This window comes from Aquila chrysaetos, assembly GCF_900496995.4.
Source record: "Aquila chrysaetos chrysaetos chromosome W unlocalized genomic scaffold, bAquChr1.4 W_unloc_1, whole genome shotgun sequence".
NCBI lineage: Eukaryota > Metazoa > Chordata > Aves > Accipitriformes > Accipitridae > Aquila > Aquila chrysaetos.
In genome coordinates, this window is record NW_024470321.1 from 43,225 (window position 1) to 61,000 (window position 17,776).

At 42.4% G+C, this 17,776-nt stretch overlaps 1 protein-coding gene across 5 annotated transcripts in view; it reads left to right on the plus strand.

Annotated features, from left to right (window-relative positions):
* The window catches only part of LOC121232876 (DDB1- and CUL4-associated factor 12), a 53,490-nt gene that overhangs the window by 15,096 nt on the left and 20,618 nt on the right, over positions 1 to 17,776 (plus strand). For 3 of the 5 annotated variants that reach the window (XR_005931737.1, XM_041121375.1, XM_041121376.1), the window contains exons 3-8: positions 5,621 to 5,827; positions 7,105 to 7,165; positions 8,834 to 9,027; positions 10,163 to 10,228; positions 10,819 to 10,981; positions 14,937 to 15,121. Coding sequence is in view for 4 of the 5 variants with exons in the window: in XM_041121375.1 (XP_040977309.1) it covers positions 5,621 to 5,827; positions 7,105 to 7,165; positions 8,834 to 9,027; positions 10,163 to 10,228; positions 10,819 to 10,981; positions 14,937 to 15,121 (876 nt within the window). In the remaining variant the exon portion in view is untranslated. Of the gene's footprint in view, positions 1 to 5,620; positions 5,828 to 7,104; positions 7,166 to 8,833; positions 9,028 to 10,162; positions 10,229 to 10,818; positions 10,982 to 14,936; positions 15,122 to 15,901; positions 17,462 to 17,776 lie in introns of those variants that run through there. The other 2 variants (XM_041121377.1, XM_041121374.1) reach the window with 2 other exon arrangements.

Genomic DNA, 17,776 nt, shown 5'->3' on the forward strand with positions numbered 1-17,776 from the left:
TCTACAGTGAGCTAGATGATGAGGAGGTCTCCAAAGATCCAGAGGATGTCCTGTGCACACGGGCCATGTGGAGGAAGGTGATTCAAGGTGCCCCAGCGTCGTATTCTAACAGCTTGGCAGCAATGTATTGCCCAGATATGGAAACACCAACTGTGGAGAAAGTGTCGTCTTGGCTCCAAAACTTTGAGGAAAATCTCTGTGTCTCCTCATCCCTACAGGACAGTGCCTTGGCTGTTAGGGATGTTCCAAGAAATCAGTCCTCTCCTGCTCCGGTCAGAAGGAAAGGGAGCCCAAGGCATACACCGCGTGGTACACTCTGGTTCTTCCTGTGTGACCAAGGGGAGGACATGAGGAAGTGGGATGGTGAACCCACCTTTAAGCTGGAAGCCCGCGTACGTGAACTGAGAGGGAAGACAGCTGTTAAGAAGGGGTCACCCAAGAAGAAGGCTGTCAGTGTCATTGCTGTAGAGGCCCAAGAAAGCAATCAGCGATCCTCCAGGCATAGAAGGACTGAAACCACCTCCCTTGATTCTGGTGAGGGGACTTCTGGTCTGGCACCGCAAGGGTCAGACAGTGAATACTCTGATGAGGAACAGCAATAGAGGGTCCCTGCCTTCGGCCAGGAGGAGGAAAGGGATGACCGGATATACTGGACTGTGTGGATTCGATGGCCTGGCACATCAGACCCACAGAAGTATAAGGCTTTGGTAGATACTGGTGCACAGTGTACGCTGGTGCCATCAGGGTACAGGGGCACAGAACCCATCTGGATCTCTGGAGTGACAGGGGGATGCCAAGAATTGACTGTATTGGAGGCTGAGGTGAGCTTGACAGGGGACAAGTGGGAAAAGCACCCCATTGTGACCGGCCCAGAGGCCCCTTGTATCCTTGGCATAGACTACCTCAAGAGAGGGTACTTCAAGGACCCAAAGGGGTACTGATGGGCTTTTGGTGTAGCCACTGTAAACGCAGAGAAGATCAAACAGCTATCTACCCTGCCTGGCCTCTCGGAAGATCCCTTCATTGTGGGATTGCTGCGAGTTGAAGAACAGCAGGTGCCAATCGCTACCAGGACGGTGCACCGGCGGCAATATCGCACAAACCGAGACTCCCTGGCTCCCATCCTTGGGCTGATTCATCAACTGGAGAGCCAAGGAGTCATCAGCAAGACTCATTCACCTTTTAATAGTCCCATATGACCAGTGCAAAAGTCTGATGGAGGGTGGAGGTTAACAGTAGATTATCGCGGCCTGAATGAAGTGACACCGCCACTGAGTGCTGCTGTACCAGACATGTTAGAGCTCCAATATGAACTGGCATCAAAGGCAGCCACGTGGTATGCTACAATTGATATTGCCAATGTGTTTTTCTCCATTCCTTTGGTAGCAGAGTGCAGGCCACAGTTTGCTTTCAGGTGGAGAGGTGTCCAATACACCTGGAATCGACTGCCCCAGGGGTGGAAGCACAGCCCTACCATTTGTCACGGACTAATCCAAACGGCACTGGAACAAGGCGATGCCCCTGAACATTTACAATACATAGATGACATCATCGTGTGGGGCAATGAGGCAGAAGAAGTGTTTGAGAAGGGAAAAAGAATAATTCAGATTCTTCTGAAAGCTGGTTTCGCCATAAAGAAAAGCAAGGTCAAGGGACCTGCACAGGAGATTCAGTTCTTGGGAATAAAATGGCAGGATGGACACTGTCATGTGCCTATGGATGTGGTTAACAAGATAGCAACTATGTTTCCACCAGCTAACAAGAAGGAAACACAAGCTTTCCTAGGCCTTGTGGGGTTCTGGAGAATGCATATTCCAGGTTATAGTCAGCTTGTGAGCCCTCTCTATCGAGTAACGCGGAAAAAGAACTATTTTGAATGGGGCCCTGAACAACAACAAGCCTTTGAGCATATCAGACAGGAAATAGCTCGTGCGGTAGCTCTTGGGCCTGTCCGGACAGGACCAGATGTACAAAATGTACTCTACACTGCAGCTGGGGAGCATGGTCTCACCTGGAGCCTCTGGCAGAAAACACCAGGAGAAACCCGAGGTCAACCATTAGGGTTTTGGAGCCAGGGGTACTGAGGATCAGAAGCCCACTACACCCCGACTGAAAAAGAGATACTAGCAGCATACGAGGGGGTTCGAGCCGCTTCCGAAGTTGTTGGTACAGAAGCGTATCTCCTCTTGGCGCCACGATTGCCCGTGCTACACTGGATGTTCAAAGGAAACATCCCCTCTGCACATCATGCAACCAGCGCTACATGGAGTAAGTGGATTGCATTGATCATGCAATGAGCTCGACTGGGGAAATCCAACCACCCGGGAATTCTGGAAGAGATCACGGACTGGCCAGAAGGCAGAGATTTTGGAGCATCGCCTGAGGAGGTGCCTCGTGCCCAAGAGGCACCACCATATAATGAGTTATCAGAAGACGAAAGGCGTTATGCTTTGTTTACTGATGGATCCTGTCGTGTGGTAGGGAACCATCGAAAGTGGAAAGCTGCTGTGTGGAGTCCCACACGACAAGTCGTTGAGGCCACTGAAGGAGAAGGCGAGTCAAGTCAGTTTGCAGAAGTGGAAGCCATCCAACTAGCCCTAGACATTGCTGAATGAGAAAAGTGGCCGGTACTCTACCTCTATACCGACTCCTGGATGGTGGCTAATGCCCTATGGGGGTGGCTACAGCAGTGGAAGAAGACCAATTGGCAGCGCAGGGGTAAACCCATCTGGGCAGCAGCATTGTGGCAGGACATTGCTGCCCGTGTAGAACACATGGCTCTAAAGGTACGTCGTGTAGATGCTCACATGCCCAAAAGCCGTGCCGCTGAAGAACATCGAAACAATGAACAGGTAGACAAGGCTGCCAAGATAGAAGTAGCTCAGGTGGACCTGGACTGGGAGTGTAAGGGTGAGCTATTTGTAGCTCGATGGGCCCATGAGCCATCGGGACATCTAGGGAGAGATGCAACCTATAGGTGGGCTCGTGATCGAGGGGTGGACCTGACCATGGAGGCCATCACACAGGTTACTCATGAATGTGAAACGTGCTGCAATCAAGCAAGCCACCAGAGTAAAGTCTTCCTGGAACAGAAGGCGGTGGCTGGGTTTTCGATATGGCGAGGCCTGGCAAATTGACTACATTGGACCACTGCCACGAACACGCCAAGGCAAGCGCTACGTACTCACGATGGTGGAAGCAACTACTGGTTGGCTAGAAACATATCCTGTAAACCATGCCACTGCCCGAAACACCATCTTAGGCCTCGAAAGGCAAATTTTATGGCGACATGGTACCCCAGAAAGAATTGAATCAGACGATGGGACTCATTTCCAAAATAACCTCATAAGCTCCTGGGCAAAGAAACATGGCATTGAGTGGGTGTACCACATCCCCTATCACCCGCAAGCATCTGGAAAAACTGAGAGATATAATGGACTGTTGAAGACTATGTTGAGAGCGCTAGGCAATGGGACATGGAAGCATTGGGATACAAATTTAGCAGAAGCCACTTGGCTAGTTAACACCAGAGGATCTGCTACCCGTCCTGGTCCTGCCCAAACAAAACCCCTACATACTGTGGGAGGAGATAAGGTCCCCGTAGTGCACATGGGGAAGTGGCTGGGGAAGGCAGTGTGGATTTCTCCTCCCATGGGAAAAGGCAAACCCATTCGTGGGATCGTCTTTGCTCAGGGACCTGGGTGTACTTGGTGGGTAATGCGGAAGGATGGGGAGACCCAATGTGTGCCTCAAGGACATTTAACCTTGTGGGGAAAAATGATCTGTGATGAGTTGTATGTTGTAGGAAGTAATGTAGCAGGAATGACCTGAACTGCAGAGGAGTGAACTTCGCAAGGAACCAGACAAGTGCATCGGTGACCCAAACCAAGCTGGTGTTGGTGCCCAACAATCGAACATACTGCTTCTCCTGCCCTGACCACTCATCTGGATGGATGGGGCCCAAGTCATAACCTGTGTGTGAACATCTGGAGGAGTGGAAGAAGCCCATGGAATATCTATCTCTTAAAGGACAGGGGATAGTAATTAATAAGAATGTATAAATCTGTATGTTGGGTATAAAGGTGGTTTAAGTATGTAGTTACAGTTGTAAGTGTTGGTAAGAAGGGATTTCAGTAATGAGAATTAAATACAATGGCGTGGTTAGAAGATATATGTGTATTAAATTATGTGGGACCTGAGCATGACGCAAATGGTATGGAATAAGGGGTGGAGATTGTATTGGGTCTGGCTGGGATGGAGTTAATTCTCCCCACAGCAGCCCTCATAGTGCTGTGCTCTGCATTGGTAGCTAGAAAGGTGTTGATAACACACCAGTGTTTTGGCTGCTGCTGAGCAGCGCTGGCACAGCATCAAGGCTGTCTCTCCAACATTTTTGTCCCCCCTCACTGGCAGGCTGGGGCAGGGCAAGATCTTGGGAGGGGACATAACCAGGACAGCTGACCTAAACTACCCAAACAGATATTCCATACCATATGACATCAGCTCAGCTATAAAAGCTAAGTAAAGGGAGACGGAAGGGGGGCATTTTTGTCTTCCGGAGCAACCACTATGTGTACTGAAGCCCTGCTTCCCAGGAAGTTGCTAGATGTCGCCTGCCGATGGGAAGTAAAGAATTATATCATTTGTTTTCCTGTGCTTTTGCATGCGTGCCCTTTGCTTTCACTTTATTAAACTGTCCTTATCTTGACCCACGAGCCTTTTGTTATATTTTCTTCCCCCTGTCCAGCTGGGGAGGGGGAGTGATAGAGCAGCTTTGGTGGGCACCTGGCATCCAGCCAGGGTCAACCTACCCCAGCTCTGAACAACATCTGTGAAATGATCCAGCACAAGAGCCTCACAAAAGAAAGTGCACTTTGGCAGGCAATTTAAACCTTTGTTCTGATTTTGCTTGTAATGGTCATATATGTTTGAACTGACATAACTCTGGGTATGATGATATCTGAAGAGTTGTAAGGCTTTATAACTGAGTTTTCTGCCAAGGGGACAGTGACAGAGCTCCAACTTCTAGTCTTTTTGCAGGATGAGATATGTAGCTAGATATCTTTTTTAATGTTTGCACTGGCAGTACTATATTTAGTTACTGTTCTTTGTGTATCACCAGAAAATAAACTCCAATTATATAAATTTATAAAGTGTCAGTTTGTCAAAGCCAAAACTTCATGGTAAGTATCTTATCTGGGAGGCAGGAGGCTTGTGCGAAGTCCCCTGGGGCTTACTGGCTGTTTTGAGGTGTGTCCCTTTCTCACTGTTGTTCAGGGGAACTGGAAAACAGGTGGGGTTTTTTGGTTTTTTTTTGTCACGGTATTGAACAGGGAAAAGTTTTAGATTTGAGGGTTTTGTTATATGGGAAAAACCTCCCATGACAAATTTCTCTTATTTTTTCCATTGCTGTGAAAACCAAATGGGATGTTTAAAATAAAACCAACTGTAATTAAGCTAGTTTAGTTTTAAGAAAGAATTTATGCATTTTTCAGCCATACTTGCAGCATTTGCGAATTCCAACTTTAAAAGAATGTCAGCTCAAAATAGGGAGGATATTTGACCATCTTGTTTTTCTTATCTGTTCGATAATGACTTACATCTGCTTTTTTTCCACCAGTTATTTGTAGTAGATGTCCAGACTGGTCAAATTACCAAGATTCCTATTCTGAAAGATCGTGAACCCAGCATGGTGAACCAGCAGGGATGTGGTATTCATGCCATTGAGCTCAACCCCTCAAGGACCCTTCTGGCCACAGGTGGAGACAACCCCAACAGTCTTGCAATTTATCGTCTGCCTACACTTGATCCTGTCTGTGTGGGAGATGTAAGTGGGAATATTTGGGGAAAGTTTATTCTGTCACTTACAAGAATTACTACTTTGGAATGCATAAGGTCAGAGCAAGGTTGAGACTTGGGAGTCTTGTAGTAGAGAGTGAATTTCTGAAAGCTTGAATACATTCCAGATTAAGTTGTCTTTTTCGACAAGATATCTTAAATATGAGTGAGTACATAAACAGGTGAGATGATTCTCAGGGTTCTGAGTCAGATTTCTTCTTCCTCACCCTCATTCAGGTCTACTTCAGATTACTTTTAAGCATTGAAAATATAACAAAATCTTAACTGTTAAAGTCTAATTGTGGTGATGACCTCTGAAACTAGTTTTAGTGAAAAGGCTCTTTTGAGAAATTGAAAAGATGATACAAGTTGTTCAGATTTTCTTCTTTTCCAGTGCAGCTTATGTATGTATTATTCTAGAGGCAGAACTTGGTTTTGAGGATTAGTTCTAACCCAGTGGCTTATGGCAGTTTGATAGACTCTGGTACTGCTTATATTTCTGAAACATCATGAGGCCTTTTTAAAATAGCCAGTCTTAAAAAGAAAAAGGCTGAAATGAGTATAGTGGTGTCCTGTAAGCACTTCTCTCTCACTTCGTTTTGATTCAGGACTTCACATAGATGTTAACTACAACAGCAGAGGTCAGGTCAGAGTTTCTGCAGTAGCAGATAACCAGCTGCAGAAAGGCTTGACTCTGAAGATTTGTATGACTTGTTATTCATTTGTGTGCTTCTGTGACTCTGCAGCTTTTCAAACAGAACTAGAGCCTTATGGTCTTTTTTTCTTCACGGGTTTCTCACCTGCTAAAGAAAAGATTCTTGAAGTAATAGTCTTGAAAAATTAATCTGTAGGTCATATATTGTAAACATAATGTTTTGGTTACTTTTTATAGTAGGAATGTGCATTTGAGGAAATAGAAGTATGTAGCTAGTTTACAGAAGTAAAGAACACTGCTTTCAAAATGGAAAGTGTAAGTCCTTAGAATTGAGATCAATTTGTCCTTGGTCAGAGACCTGTTTTTCTATCACCTAATTGCTCTCTATTAATTATACACTTCAAAATGAAAAAAAGTTAAAATTACTATTAGGTACTTAAACTGCTCCAGCTTGATACTGGAATCTTATCTGTATGTTTTTAACGTAGGTCTGTCCTTCTGAGTTTGTACTAAAAAAAAAAAAAAAGTGAAGAATGCTTGTCTGCTTTGAGACCACTCCAGAATATAATGGCACAGAAAATCTGCTTTTTTTTTTCCTGTTTTTCTTTTAGGATGGACATAAGGACTGGATATTTTCAATTGCATGGATCAGTGATACTATGGCTGTTTCTGGTAAAGTCAATTCCCCCCCCAGAGTTTTATACTGATGTACAGCACTTGATAGGTCTTAGGGAAGCACCTTTATCAAGGCATTTGAAACCACTTGGAACTACTTTGCCTATTTAAACCATTCTTGGTCTTAGTATAGTGCTTTGCTTTGTTTTATTTGTAGGGCCCTGGTCTAGATTTGATTTTTTTTTTTTCCTAGTATTAGAAGGAATGCTACTGTCTTTCCAGTAGGTGTTGCTTTGAGAGGGTGTCTAAACACAGTGAGTTAAAGGGAAGGATTCCACACAAGAAGAATAATTTCAAGAGGGATGTTGGTTATCAGTTAATAACTTTGGAATACAGCAGAGCGGTATCGGTTTCCTGAAATCCTATGAAAGACTGATTAATGAAAACTCAGTTTGTTTTATCAAGCTATCAGTGAAGTCATGTGTATGTGTATATATATATATGCACACATACTATGGCAGTTAATACAGAAGGCTGTAATAGAAAAGGTCAGTTACTGACTTTTTAGTAACTAGCTGGATAATCAGTGTAACTTCATAAAGTATTACTTAACTTAGGTAAAGGCAGCAATACTAACATGCTGTTGCATAAATGTAGTAGTTTACTGTCTGTGCTGACAGGGTGTAGTATTCTGTACAGGGAGGTGTCAAACTGCAGGTGACAGAAAATTGTAACAGTCTCATATAAAAATCAAATACTTGAACTGTTAGTTCAGTAATATTTTTTCAAAACACAAAAAGTTAATCCTGGAGTTTGATTTTGAATTTAATATAAAAGTTGATCCTTGCAACTTTCCAACCCAAATATCTGCATTAAAAAACCCATTAAGTCACATTGTGTAGGGAAGAAATTGAGGTACATGTAAAATCTGTCAGAGCTGACTTAGATGGAAGTGAGTTGCCTAAACACCAGAAGGGAGGGGTATAGGACCTTGGATTAAGCCTGTGTTGATCTATGAACCAAAGACATTCAGCTTTCTTCATCCAGTATTGTTAGTCTTATTGATTCATATTTTGGATTAATATCTTCAAATTCAGTAGAAAACCAAAATGAGCTCTTGTTTGTTCAGCCTCAGTTCCTGTGTTACATTCTTTAAACAAGAGGTTGCATGGGTTTAAAAAAAATTAGTACAAATTGTGTTTTGAAATAGCTGTTTCTGTTCAGTTCACAAATGTGTGTGTACATATCCATAAGCATACTGGCAGAAATCAAATGATCCAAAATTGGTGTAAACCCAACTGAGTTTTCTTGGAGGTTTTTGTATTGGCTTAACAGACTCCATCAATCTCAGCCTTGGTAAACCAGGCTGAACACGTAGGCTATTCAGTCGCCTCTGAGTTTATTCTATGTGTGAATCTCTAATGGTGATTGTTGTACAGGATTGTGGCTTTTGATGCATCCTAATCAGTTTGAAAACAGATGAGGTGATCTAGCTGCTTGGAAACCATGTAGACAAACCAGTTGACAATGAGTTCACAATGTTATGTACTTTACAGCTCAGTAAAATAATGATTTTGTTAATAATTAATATATAGGCACCAACAGTGTGTTCAGTTAAAGTGATAGTATCCTTTCTTTCTTTCAGACCCTATTGTTTATTGCAGTTCCTTTTTTAAAAAGGGGAATTATGTATATGTGAAATGCTGTTATGGACTATTTCTTCAGGTTCCCGGGATGGTTCGATGGGTCTCTGGGAAGTCACAGAGGATGTGTTGTCCAAAAGCGATACCAGGCATAATCTCTCTCAAGTTCCTGTCTATGCCCACATAACACACAGGGCTCTGAAGGATATCCCCAAGGAGAACACCAATCCTGACAACTGCAAAGTCCGAGCATTGGCTTTCAACAATAAGAACAAGGTCAGTAAGATAAGCAAGACTGTTGAGAAGTCCTAAAACTGTCCATATGTATTAAGAAAAGAAAAAACTAATTTAAATCAAATATACCGGAGAAGCAACCTAATATTTTTTCCCCTGATACTTTTGCATCTTTCTTATATGAGACGGTCATCTTTATTTGCTATGTCTGCTTCTGCCCCAAGTGCTTGGAGAAGTCCAGTAGAAAAAAAAAATAAAAATTGTATGTTTTCAGAAGGAACAGTTTTCTTGTGGATTTTTGATTTTAGACTTGCACCCTAAGGGGGGCAGACAGGGAATGTTTACAAGAAGCAGATAAAGCACCAAAACACCTCTTGCAGCTTGAATCCCACTCTTGAGTGCTCTTGTTGCTTTCCTTCTCCTTTTGTGAAGACCAGCTCATGTTCAGTCAGTTGCTGTTTTGATGGCTGAATTGTTACTGAATTGCTCAGCAAGTGAAGTGACTGACACACAGGGCAGGCACCAGTGCTTGCTTTGGTGTTATTTTGTTGGTGTTTGACAAACAGTAAATGTTAACCTCCCCCACGCTGATCTCTTGTTATTACTAGAGATTAATTGTACTGGGACAAGTGGGAGTAGCAATTCATCCCCCACTACTTTTCTTTCTGCCCTCAAAGAACAGAGAAGGTCTGAAGCAAAGGTGGGTGTGCTATCAGAAGCACAGTGCTCCTGCGGGCTTTATTTTTCACTATAGCTGTTAATTACTCCTCTGTGATAGAGACTTCATGTAGCTTTTTTTCAGTAGAGTAGTACCTGGAAAGAAATGTTTACTTTAGGGTCAGAATCAGTGTGGGAGCTGCTGTAGAGAATTGCCAACCCCAGCTTGTACTGTCTAATAATTCATTATTTGATTGTCTAACAAGATCTATACTTTTGAAAGTTATTTTTGGTTATTTACTGTTTTATTAACTCTTATTCTACCTGGCACCTTTGTGCTATATTGCATTCTATTGAGATCAATATAAAATGAAAATTTATCTTGATAAGCATGTACAGGATTATGGGTGAGTTCAATCTGGAGTATGCAGCCTGCCTAGTAAAGAGTGTGAGTTTGTAAGGACATCTATAATACAGAAACTAACTCACTTTTTTTTTTTTTTTTTTTTTTTTTTAATAGGAACTGGGAGCTGTGTCCCTAGATGGGTATTTTCATCTTTGGAAAGCAGAGCACACGTTATCAAAGGTGCTTTTCTGTTTGTTGGTATAAAATTTCAAAAATTGCCTAGCAGTTAAGGCTGTTCACTGTTCTTCATCTCCTTTAAATGCTTGAAGAAAGAGCAGCAGTGTTTGTAAAACACTTAAAAGCTTTATGTAAAATGAAATGCCCTAAAAATTAGAACTTGGGGAGAGAAACTTCCCACTCCCCTTATTCTGGAGGGTGGGAGGTGCTCTTAACTTTCTGCCGGTTCTGAGTGAGCTGAAGTGAACTGTTCCATAGAGTATGATGGATACTTGATAAGTAGTGTTCATAAAGGAAGTTGCACTTATTTAAGTGTAATTGCAGATCAAACCCAGACATATCTATGCTAGTGTATGAGGTAAGCTTTTTCAGCTGAGAGCTGATGTCTCTGTACATCTGCTGAAGAAATAACAGTAGCTTAGAAAGATGTAAAACAATTTACCAAAATGTCTATTGTTGTGATGAACTTATTTTTTTAGCTGCATTTTGGGTTTTTTTCACTGCAACTTCCTTGAACATAGCTTACAGAATTGTTCTATTAATGTTTTGCTCTTTTCTCGTGATGTGTTGATTTGTCTTTCCTTTGTTTCCAGTTACTTTCCACAAAGTTGCCATACTGCAGGGAGAATGTGTGTTTGGCTTATGGTCAGGAGTGGTCAGTGTATGCAGTAGGATCACAGGCACATGTCTCCTTTCTGGATCCCAGGCAGCCTTCTCACAATGTTAAATCCGTCTGTTCCAAAGAACGAGGCAGTGGTAAGAAACTTGTCAAAGGGTGCTTCAAATGGTTTGCTTGCAGAAGTAGCTATTAAGATTGCAGTAAGATAAGCTTTTAATAAATAGGAAGGGTTTTTCACGTGATAGACTAAATCATTAATAGTATATATAGGTTTTGCTTTTATGACAGTATTCCTTGAGCAACCAACAAACCAAACTTAAAAGCAACTCTGAAATCTAATGATAGACAACATTAGTGCTTTTATGATCAACTAAATTGTACACTATCCAAATATTACTGAACTTTTAAAAGTGTGCATTTTACTTCTACTTATTTTTTTACTGTGTCTTATTCTGGTTTACTTAATCTCAAAGCAAATCCAGTCTTCGTACCACTATTAATACTGTCTATTCTTGCTTTTTTCTCTGGAAACAGAAAAAAGCATGTTGTCTGCTCTGTGCTATCATATTGGGAGTCTGTGCTGTGAGTGAATGCTTGCTTTGTAATTTTAAAGCCATAAGTGAGACTCTTAATTTTCAATGTGTATTTATTTGCTTTAAATATACAAAAGCTCACTCTTTTAAAAAAAAAAAAAGTTTGCAGATTTGAGTGCTGTTTTCCTTTTCTGATGTGGATGCAGTATGTCCAGTTGAACTTTACACCAGGGCCAAGCGTGAGGGCTTGCAGGGTGCATGGTCCCATAAGCTTCTTCCCAGACTCTTTGTTTTCAAGCATGAGAAGGCACTGTGCTGTGATGCCCATTTTAAACCATATTAATCCCAGACTAATAAGTCGCAGTCCTTATTTAGCTCTAGGCATCCATCTCTTCATTGGGCAAGTTATCAAAAGAGAATGCATGTAGGCAAGAATTAGGAAAGTTTTATTGATGTGGTTACTGGAGTTTGAACGGTGCTGTCTAGATAAATGTCAGGGTCCGCTTTTTTTTCAGATATGGGAGAAATTTCTGTCATATGAGAAAAGGTGCTTCACCAGCTCGTGTTTGTCACCTGAACATCTTACCAGCAACAGCCCTTGTCCTGACCCACTGTCAGCGAGGGCTCCGTGGAGGTCCTGACACTGTCACCCTTCAGTATCATAGGGAAGAAATACCAAGTCACTGGAGTGTGGTGCCCAGTGGTGACTGGTGGCTGAAAGCTTCTGCCTTGAGTATGTGATTATCCCTGCTGGTGGGATGATCTATGTGTAGGTAGTATCTCTGGGGCACTAGTTCATGTCTGGAGAAAGCCTTTGTTCAATGCTGTTTTTTGTTCTGCATAGTAGGTGGATTATTTTTTTTTGCATGGTGGTAGAGGCACTTAAGTAATATTAATTTCCAAGATACCGAGTGTTTCAACTTTCTATTGATCTCACTGGGACTTGGAGCAGTGCAACACCTCTAGAAAGTAGGCTGTTTATTGATTTGCGGACTAAAATCTGGGTTGACTTTTAAGCGCTTTGAAGCATTACCTGAATGTGCTTTCAGCTTCCAAATGCACCTGCTGAATGTGGTAAGTCCACATTAACTTCAGATCATTAGTGTTGTATACAAAAGCGGGTCAGAGAAAGGTTATCACTTAGACTGGAACTGGGGCTGCTTTTTACCTAGTGTAACCCTGTCTGCTCTACATGAGATGGTAGCTAATGCTTTTTAGTGCATCTTGTAAGTGTTGCTTTTCTTAACAGCTGTACAGGGAAATGCAGGCCCCGGACTCTAGTTCTTGATCTGCAAAAGCAACTGCTTTCTGCTTGACTGGCATGCAGTGCAATGTTGTGTGCCCTTGACTTTATATCCTGAAGGCAGCAATGTTAATGTAGTGGACAGAGCTTGCGCAGCATGGACTCTGTGTCTACTATTTGTGTAGGACACGCTACTGCGTCTTCATTTCCTTCTGGGATTTTGTAGAGCCTCCCTGCCTCTCAGGAGTAAGACTCAATTTGCTGACCCAAATAGTCCAGGTCCACAGGTGGTAGAGGGCTGGGAATGTAGGAGAGCTTACTGTGATCAGTTCTAGGCACAGGTTGTGCTTTTAGTTTGATGGGAATGATATAATCTGAGGTACTTCAGCCCCTTAAGAGCCAATTTGAAGTGCTGTTCTTGAAAGCCTGTTCTAAACATCCTCTTAGTCATGGGTATATCATGGATTCCTTCAGTTAATTTTTTTTTTTTATTAGAGAAAGATCCGCAGTCATTCTGAATTTTATAGCTTTTTATTAATAAATTGCATTGAAAAGTATATGCCATCTTCTTTCATACTCCATCACCTGTTTCTGTTAAGTGTTCTGCTGGGTTGCTTGTCAAGAGCACTTTTGGAGCAAAAATAAGAGGAGGTCCCCTCTTATGCCTTTCTCCTCTTATCCAAGTGACTGCTCTTGCTGATTGCAGAGGGCTTGAAGCTTTCTGCATGTATTTGCCAGAGCCAGGCCCTTGTAATGGGAGGGGGGGAGATGTCTCCAACTTGCTCAGATACATTTGTAGTTCTCTGAATTAAAGTGGAGATTCTTATATGAATCTGGTAAATCTATTTCAGCAGGCATGAGACTTGCACAGTGGTTTCCCATCTATTAAGCCTGCAGCCAAGATTTCACCTCACATCTGGAGCATGACAATGTGGCCTTGCCTGTTCAAAGTGTGTGTCACAGATGCTGGTGGCTGTGGATGTAACATCAGGTTGTGGAGGCAGAAGGATGAGGATGTGTTTCTGGTTAGGACTCTGTAAAAAGGGGAAGGGGAAACTCCCTGGCTGCATCTACACCTCTCGCATGTCTGCTGTCACGTGTACCGCTGGGTGTATTCCAGTATGTTACAAGTTTTGTGATGTTCAGTCCCACTTGGTATGGTGACAGCAGTTGGCATGTGGATGTAGCTGGCATAACTTGCTCTTTTCCCCTCCTGTTTGAATGCTTGTTTAGGCTGTAATTCAGTGGTACTTGAAAGAGGGCTTAAAAAGCCCTAGGGTTTATAACTTGGAGTCATGTTGTGCAGGAAGGAAAAGCATAGATGTGGTGGGGTTTAATCTGCGTAGAAGAGTTGTCTGGGGTAGAGTGCTTACACAGAATAAACCTTTTGCACAATAAATAGAGATGAGATGACAGGACACTTTGCAAGTTCCTACATAATCTCCCCAAGACTACTTCCAAGGGATCCTTGTTTAGCTGAGGCTTCAGATTTAGATTTTGTGAAAACAAAATGTACTCTTACTCAATCTAATGGCATAACTGAATTGTGCTAGAATGTTTTGCTTGGACTGGAAACTTGTTGTAGCTTCCCATGTGCTGGTGTAACATGGTGGTGCTTTGGTTGTAGGATTCTTAGTCTGTTTTCATTGCTGGGTGCTAAAGTGCCAGCTACAAAGAATAAGGTGTGCTTGTGTGAGAATATTTGAGCAGGGATAGCTTCAAAATTATTTAAGAGCCTGATCTATCTTAGTAGCAAAGTGACTAGTGATTATTATAGTTATACTTGCTTACAGCTAGCCTGTTGATCAGCAAAATGTACTTGGTGGCAGCTGGGACAGTAATTTTTCTCACATGGTCACTTATTGCAGCTTGGTAGCTAGATAGAGTGTGAGCTCATGGAGGAAACCAACGTGATGTTCTTTCCTCTGTTTGCTGCCATGTACTTGCTCATGGTGTGTTCACTTAGAGGCTCGTTGCAGACAGAACAAAGCTGCTTTTGATCCTAAATGGCTTGTGATCTTTGCTTCTCTGGCAGAGCTGGGGCCTGCTGAGAATGAAGCTTCTTACTATGCACCATCAGTGTAACTGATAGCCTCAGAGGAGAAGGGAAGTAGTATATGTAATTGAAGCTGCTGTTTCAATAGTATCAATGGGGTTTATCTGCATTGCTCCATAGCAGTGGGGAAACTTAAGTGTTGTGGAGAATACTAGTAGGTAGTTCCTCTTAAAGAAAATATTAAACATCAAGCAGCAGCACTGCAGAGCCAAAGCATCCATCTTCCTTACTGCATTGTATGTCCCTTCTCTGTTTGACAGGTATTCGATCAGTGAGCTTCTATGAGCACATCATCACAGTGGGAACGGGGCAAGGTTCCTTATTGTTTTACGATATCAGAGCCCAGAGGTTCCTGGATGAAAAGCCCCCACGTGTCTGCTATGGACAGAAGCAGAAATTAGGAGGAAGTGAAATTTTGAAGTTGACTACTGGGAAAGGCTGGCTGGTGAGTAACTTGTAGCTGTAGGAGACCCTTTACACAGGAGTGCCGTAGGGCTCGAGAACCGGTTCTTTTTGTAGTTATGGGAGCTATTGTATGAAATGCGTCCCAGTAAAACAGTGATCATCATGTAACTGATAATTGTAAACACAAAAAGCAAGAAGTGCTGCAGAATTGCTTTCTACAAAAGCTTTATGAAAGGGTATTGAATGGTTGGCTGCTTGAGTGTAAGGCATACTGACTACTGTTCTTATGCACTGATTCATAAAAACTAGATTTTATATCTTCATTTTTTAATGTAATCTAACTTCTAGTTTTCAGAACCTCAAACACAAAATACATTGTCTTCCTTTACAAATGTGCTACTCTAACGTGTTACTCAAAGTAAGAGAGATTTAACTTAATTGTGTGCGATTTTAGAAACTGGCTTCCTGAGGTAATGCCATGGCAGGCGCTCAAGTTCAATTTCCTGTATGTTATCATAAAGCAGTTAATGGCTTTGTCTAACTTCTCTCTATTATCTTTTGCATCATTATGATGTAACTTTAAAAACTGATGAAACTTGATATCTTCCCTACCCTTTACCTTCCCCCCTCCAATGTTTGACCCACATGTCCTCAGAAAAAGCTTCAGGACAACTCTGGTATCTTCAGGTTGATCTGTCTGAAGCTTCAGGGAGTAACAGAAAAGATCCCTTTTTAGGCTCTGGAAGCTACCTTCTGCTTTTGTGAAACAAGGTTTTGGGTTGGTTTGGCAACAATAACAATCTAAACTTTCCTTTAACAGAATCATGATGAAACCTGGAGGAATTATTTTTCTGACATAAATTTCTTCCCAAATGCTGTTTACACCCACTGCTACGACTTGTCTGGAACGAAACTCTTTGTGGCAGGAGGCCCCCTTCCATCAGGACTTCATGGGAATTATGCTGGTCTCTGGAGCTAATGATAACTTTATAAATGCTGATCTTTACACAGATTTCCACTTTTCTTTCCCTTTTTTAAACAACAAAATTCTGCGATGCTATTGATTTCAGATTTAAATGCAAGTTATTTTTTGGTAGAGTTTTCTGTTGGTCTCCAACAGTCTTGTACATCTTTTTGAACCAGTTTTTTGCTTTAACCTCCTTGATCCTTTTATATGAAGGGTTTTTGAAATCCCTTTTTTATTGTATTTACTCCAAATGACTCTTCCCCCACATTTAGGCTATCTTGGCCACGTGCCCCCTCCCCTACTTTGCTGTGAGGTAGGATTCCTTTCTTATAGAGTGGTTGCTCCCGAGCTTTCTGTGAAAGTCTAGGGGCTGTGTGTCTGCAGATACTTTGTCAATTACATTACCTAGAGGACTACTTGTAATTAAAAAATATTAAAAATATTTATAAGAGATAAGCTACTACTTTATCTGCAGAGCCTGGCCCTGGCCTGGGTTAATCTTATTTTTTAAAAGTACAAGTCTAATGACACTGTTTATACATAGAGGAATACGGTAATTTTAAGCTGTACTCATTGGAGCCCAGGGGCAGATTCCCCAGGAGTATTGCCCATCAAGCCCAAACTGCAGAAGTGCAGGAGTTCTCAAAAGTACATTTGTATTTGAATTGTAGTTTTCAGCAGTGCCAGGAGCAAAAATGGATCTCTGTTCCTTCTCTGCCTATCCCATGTATCAGCTTGCACAACTGAAGTTTGGGTAGGCTGTTCTGCAGCATGGCTATTGCAGGGTGACATTACATTGAGGGCCTGCAGAGGTACTGAGAAGAAATGGGGGCTAGGGGCATGAGTGTTCTTGTCATTCAAAATGAACTAAATCTATGTATTTTCCAGATGAGCCAAGGTTCCTTAGTATGCTGCTGTGGTAGCTCATAGGTTCTTCATAAACTGCCTAAAACCCAGGACCTTTTTTTGTCCCAGGTTGTGGAAACTCTTCCCATTTTAGCTGTTCTGGTTGGCCATCTCCTCTAATAAGCCAATGGAATAAACTGGGGTTTTTTTCTCCAAGGTTAAAGAGTGCATCTCGAACTTGGCTAATGCAAGCTAGAAGCTTTCCATGTAGCAAGATAACTTGCTGTTAGCTCACATTGTGCTAGCATCTGCTGTCATCCTGCTTGCTATAGGAGATGCTCAGTCTTTCCCCAGATCCCCTGCTGCCTTCTGCATTCAAACTCCCTCAAACTTCATGTGGGACTGGGTGGGGAGAATAGGTCCAGCTGTGAAGCATGTGCATTCCAGGGTGATGGTCTGTTGTGGTTTAAGCCCAGCCAGCAACAAAGCACCACAAGGCCACTTGCTCACTCCCTCCCCCCAGTAGGATGGGGAGGAGAAAATATAAAGAAAAGCTCTTGGGTTGAGACAAGTTCAGGGAGGGATCACTCACCAATTATGGTCATCAGACTCAACTTGGGAAAAAAAACAAAATCAATTTAATTTACTACCAATCAAATCAAAACAAGGATAATGAGAAGTAAAACCAAATCTTGAAACACCTTCCCCCTACCCCTCCCTCTTTCCTGGCTCAACTCCACTCCCAATTTTTTCTACCTCCTCCCCCCAGCAGCACAGAGGGATGGGAAATGGGGGTTGTGGTTAGTTCATCACACATTGTCTCTGCTGCTCCTTCTACCTCAGGGGGAGGATTCCTCACTCTTCCCCTGCTCCAGTGTGGGG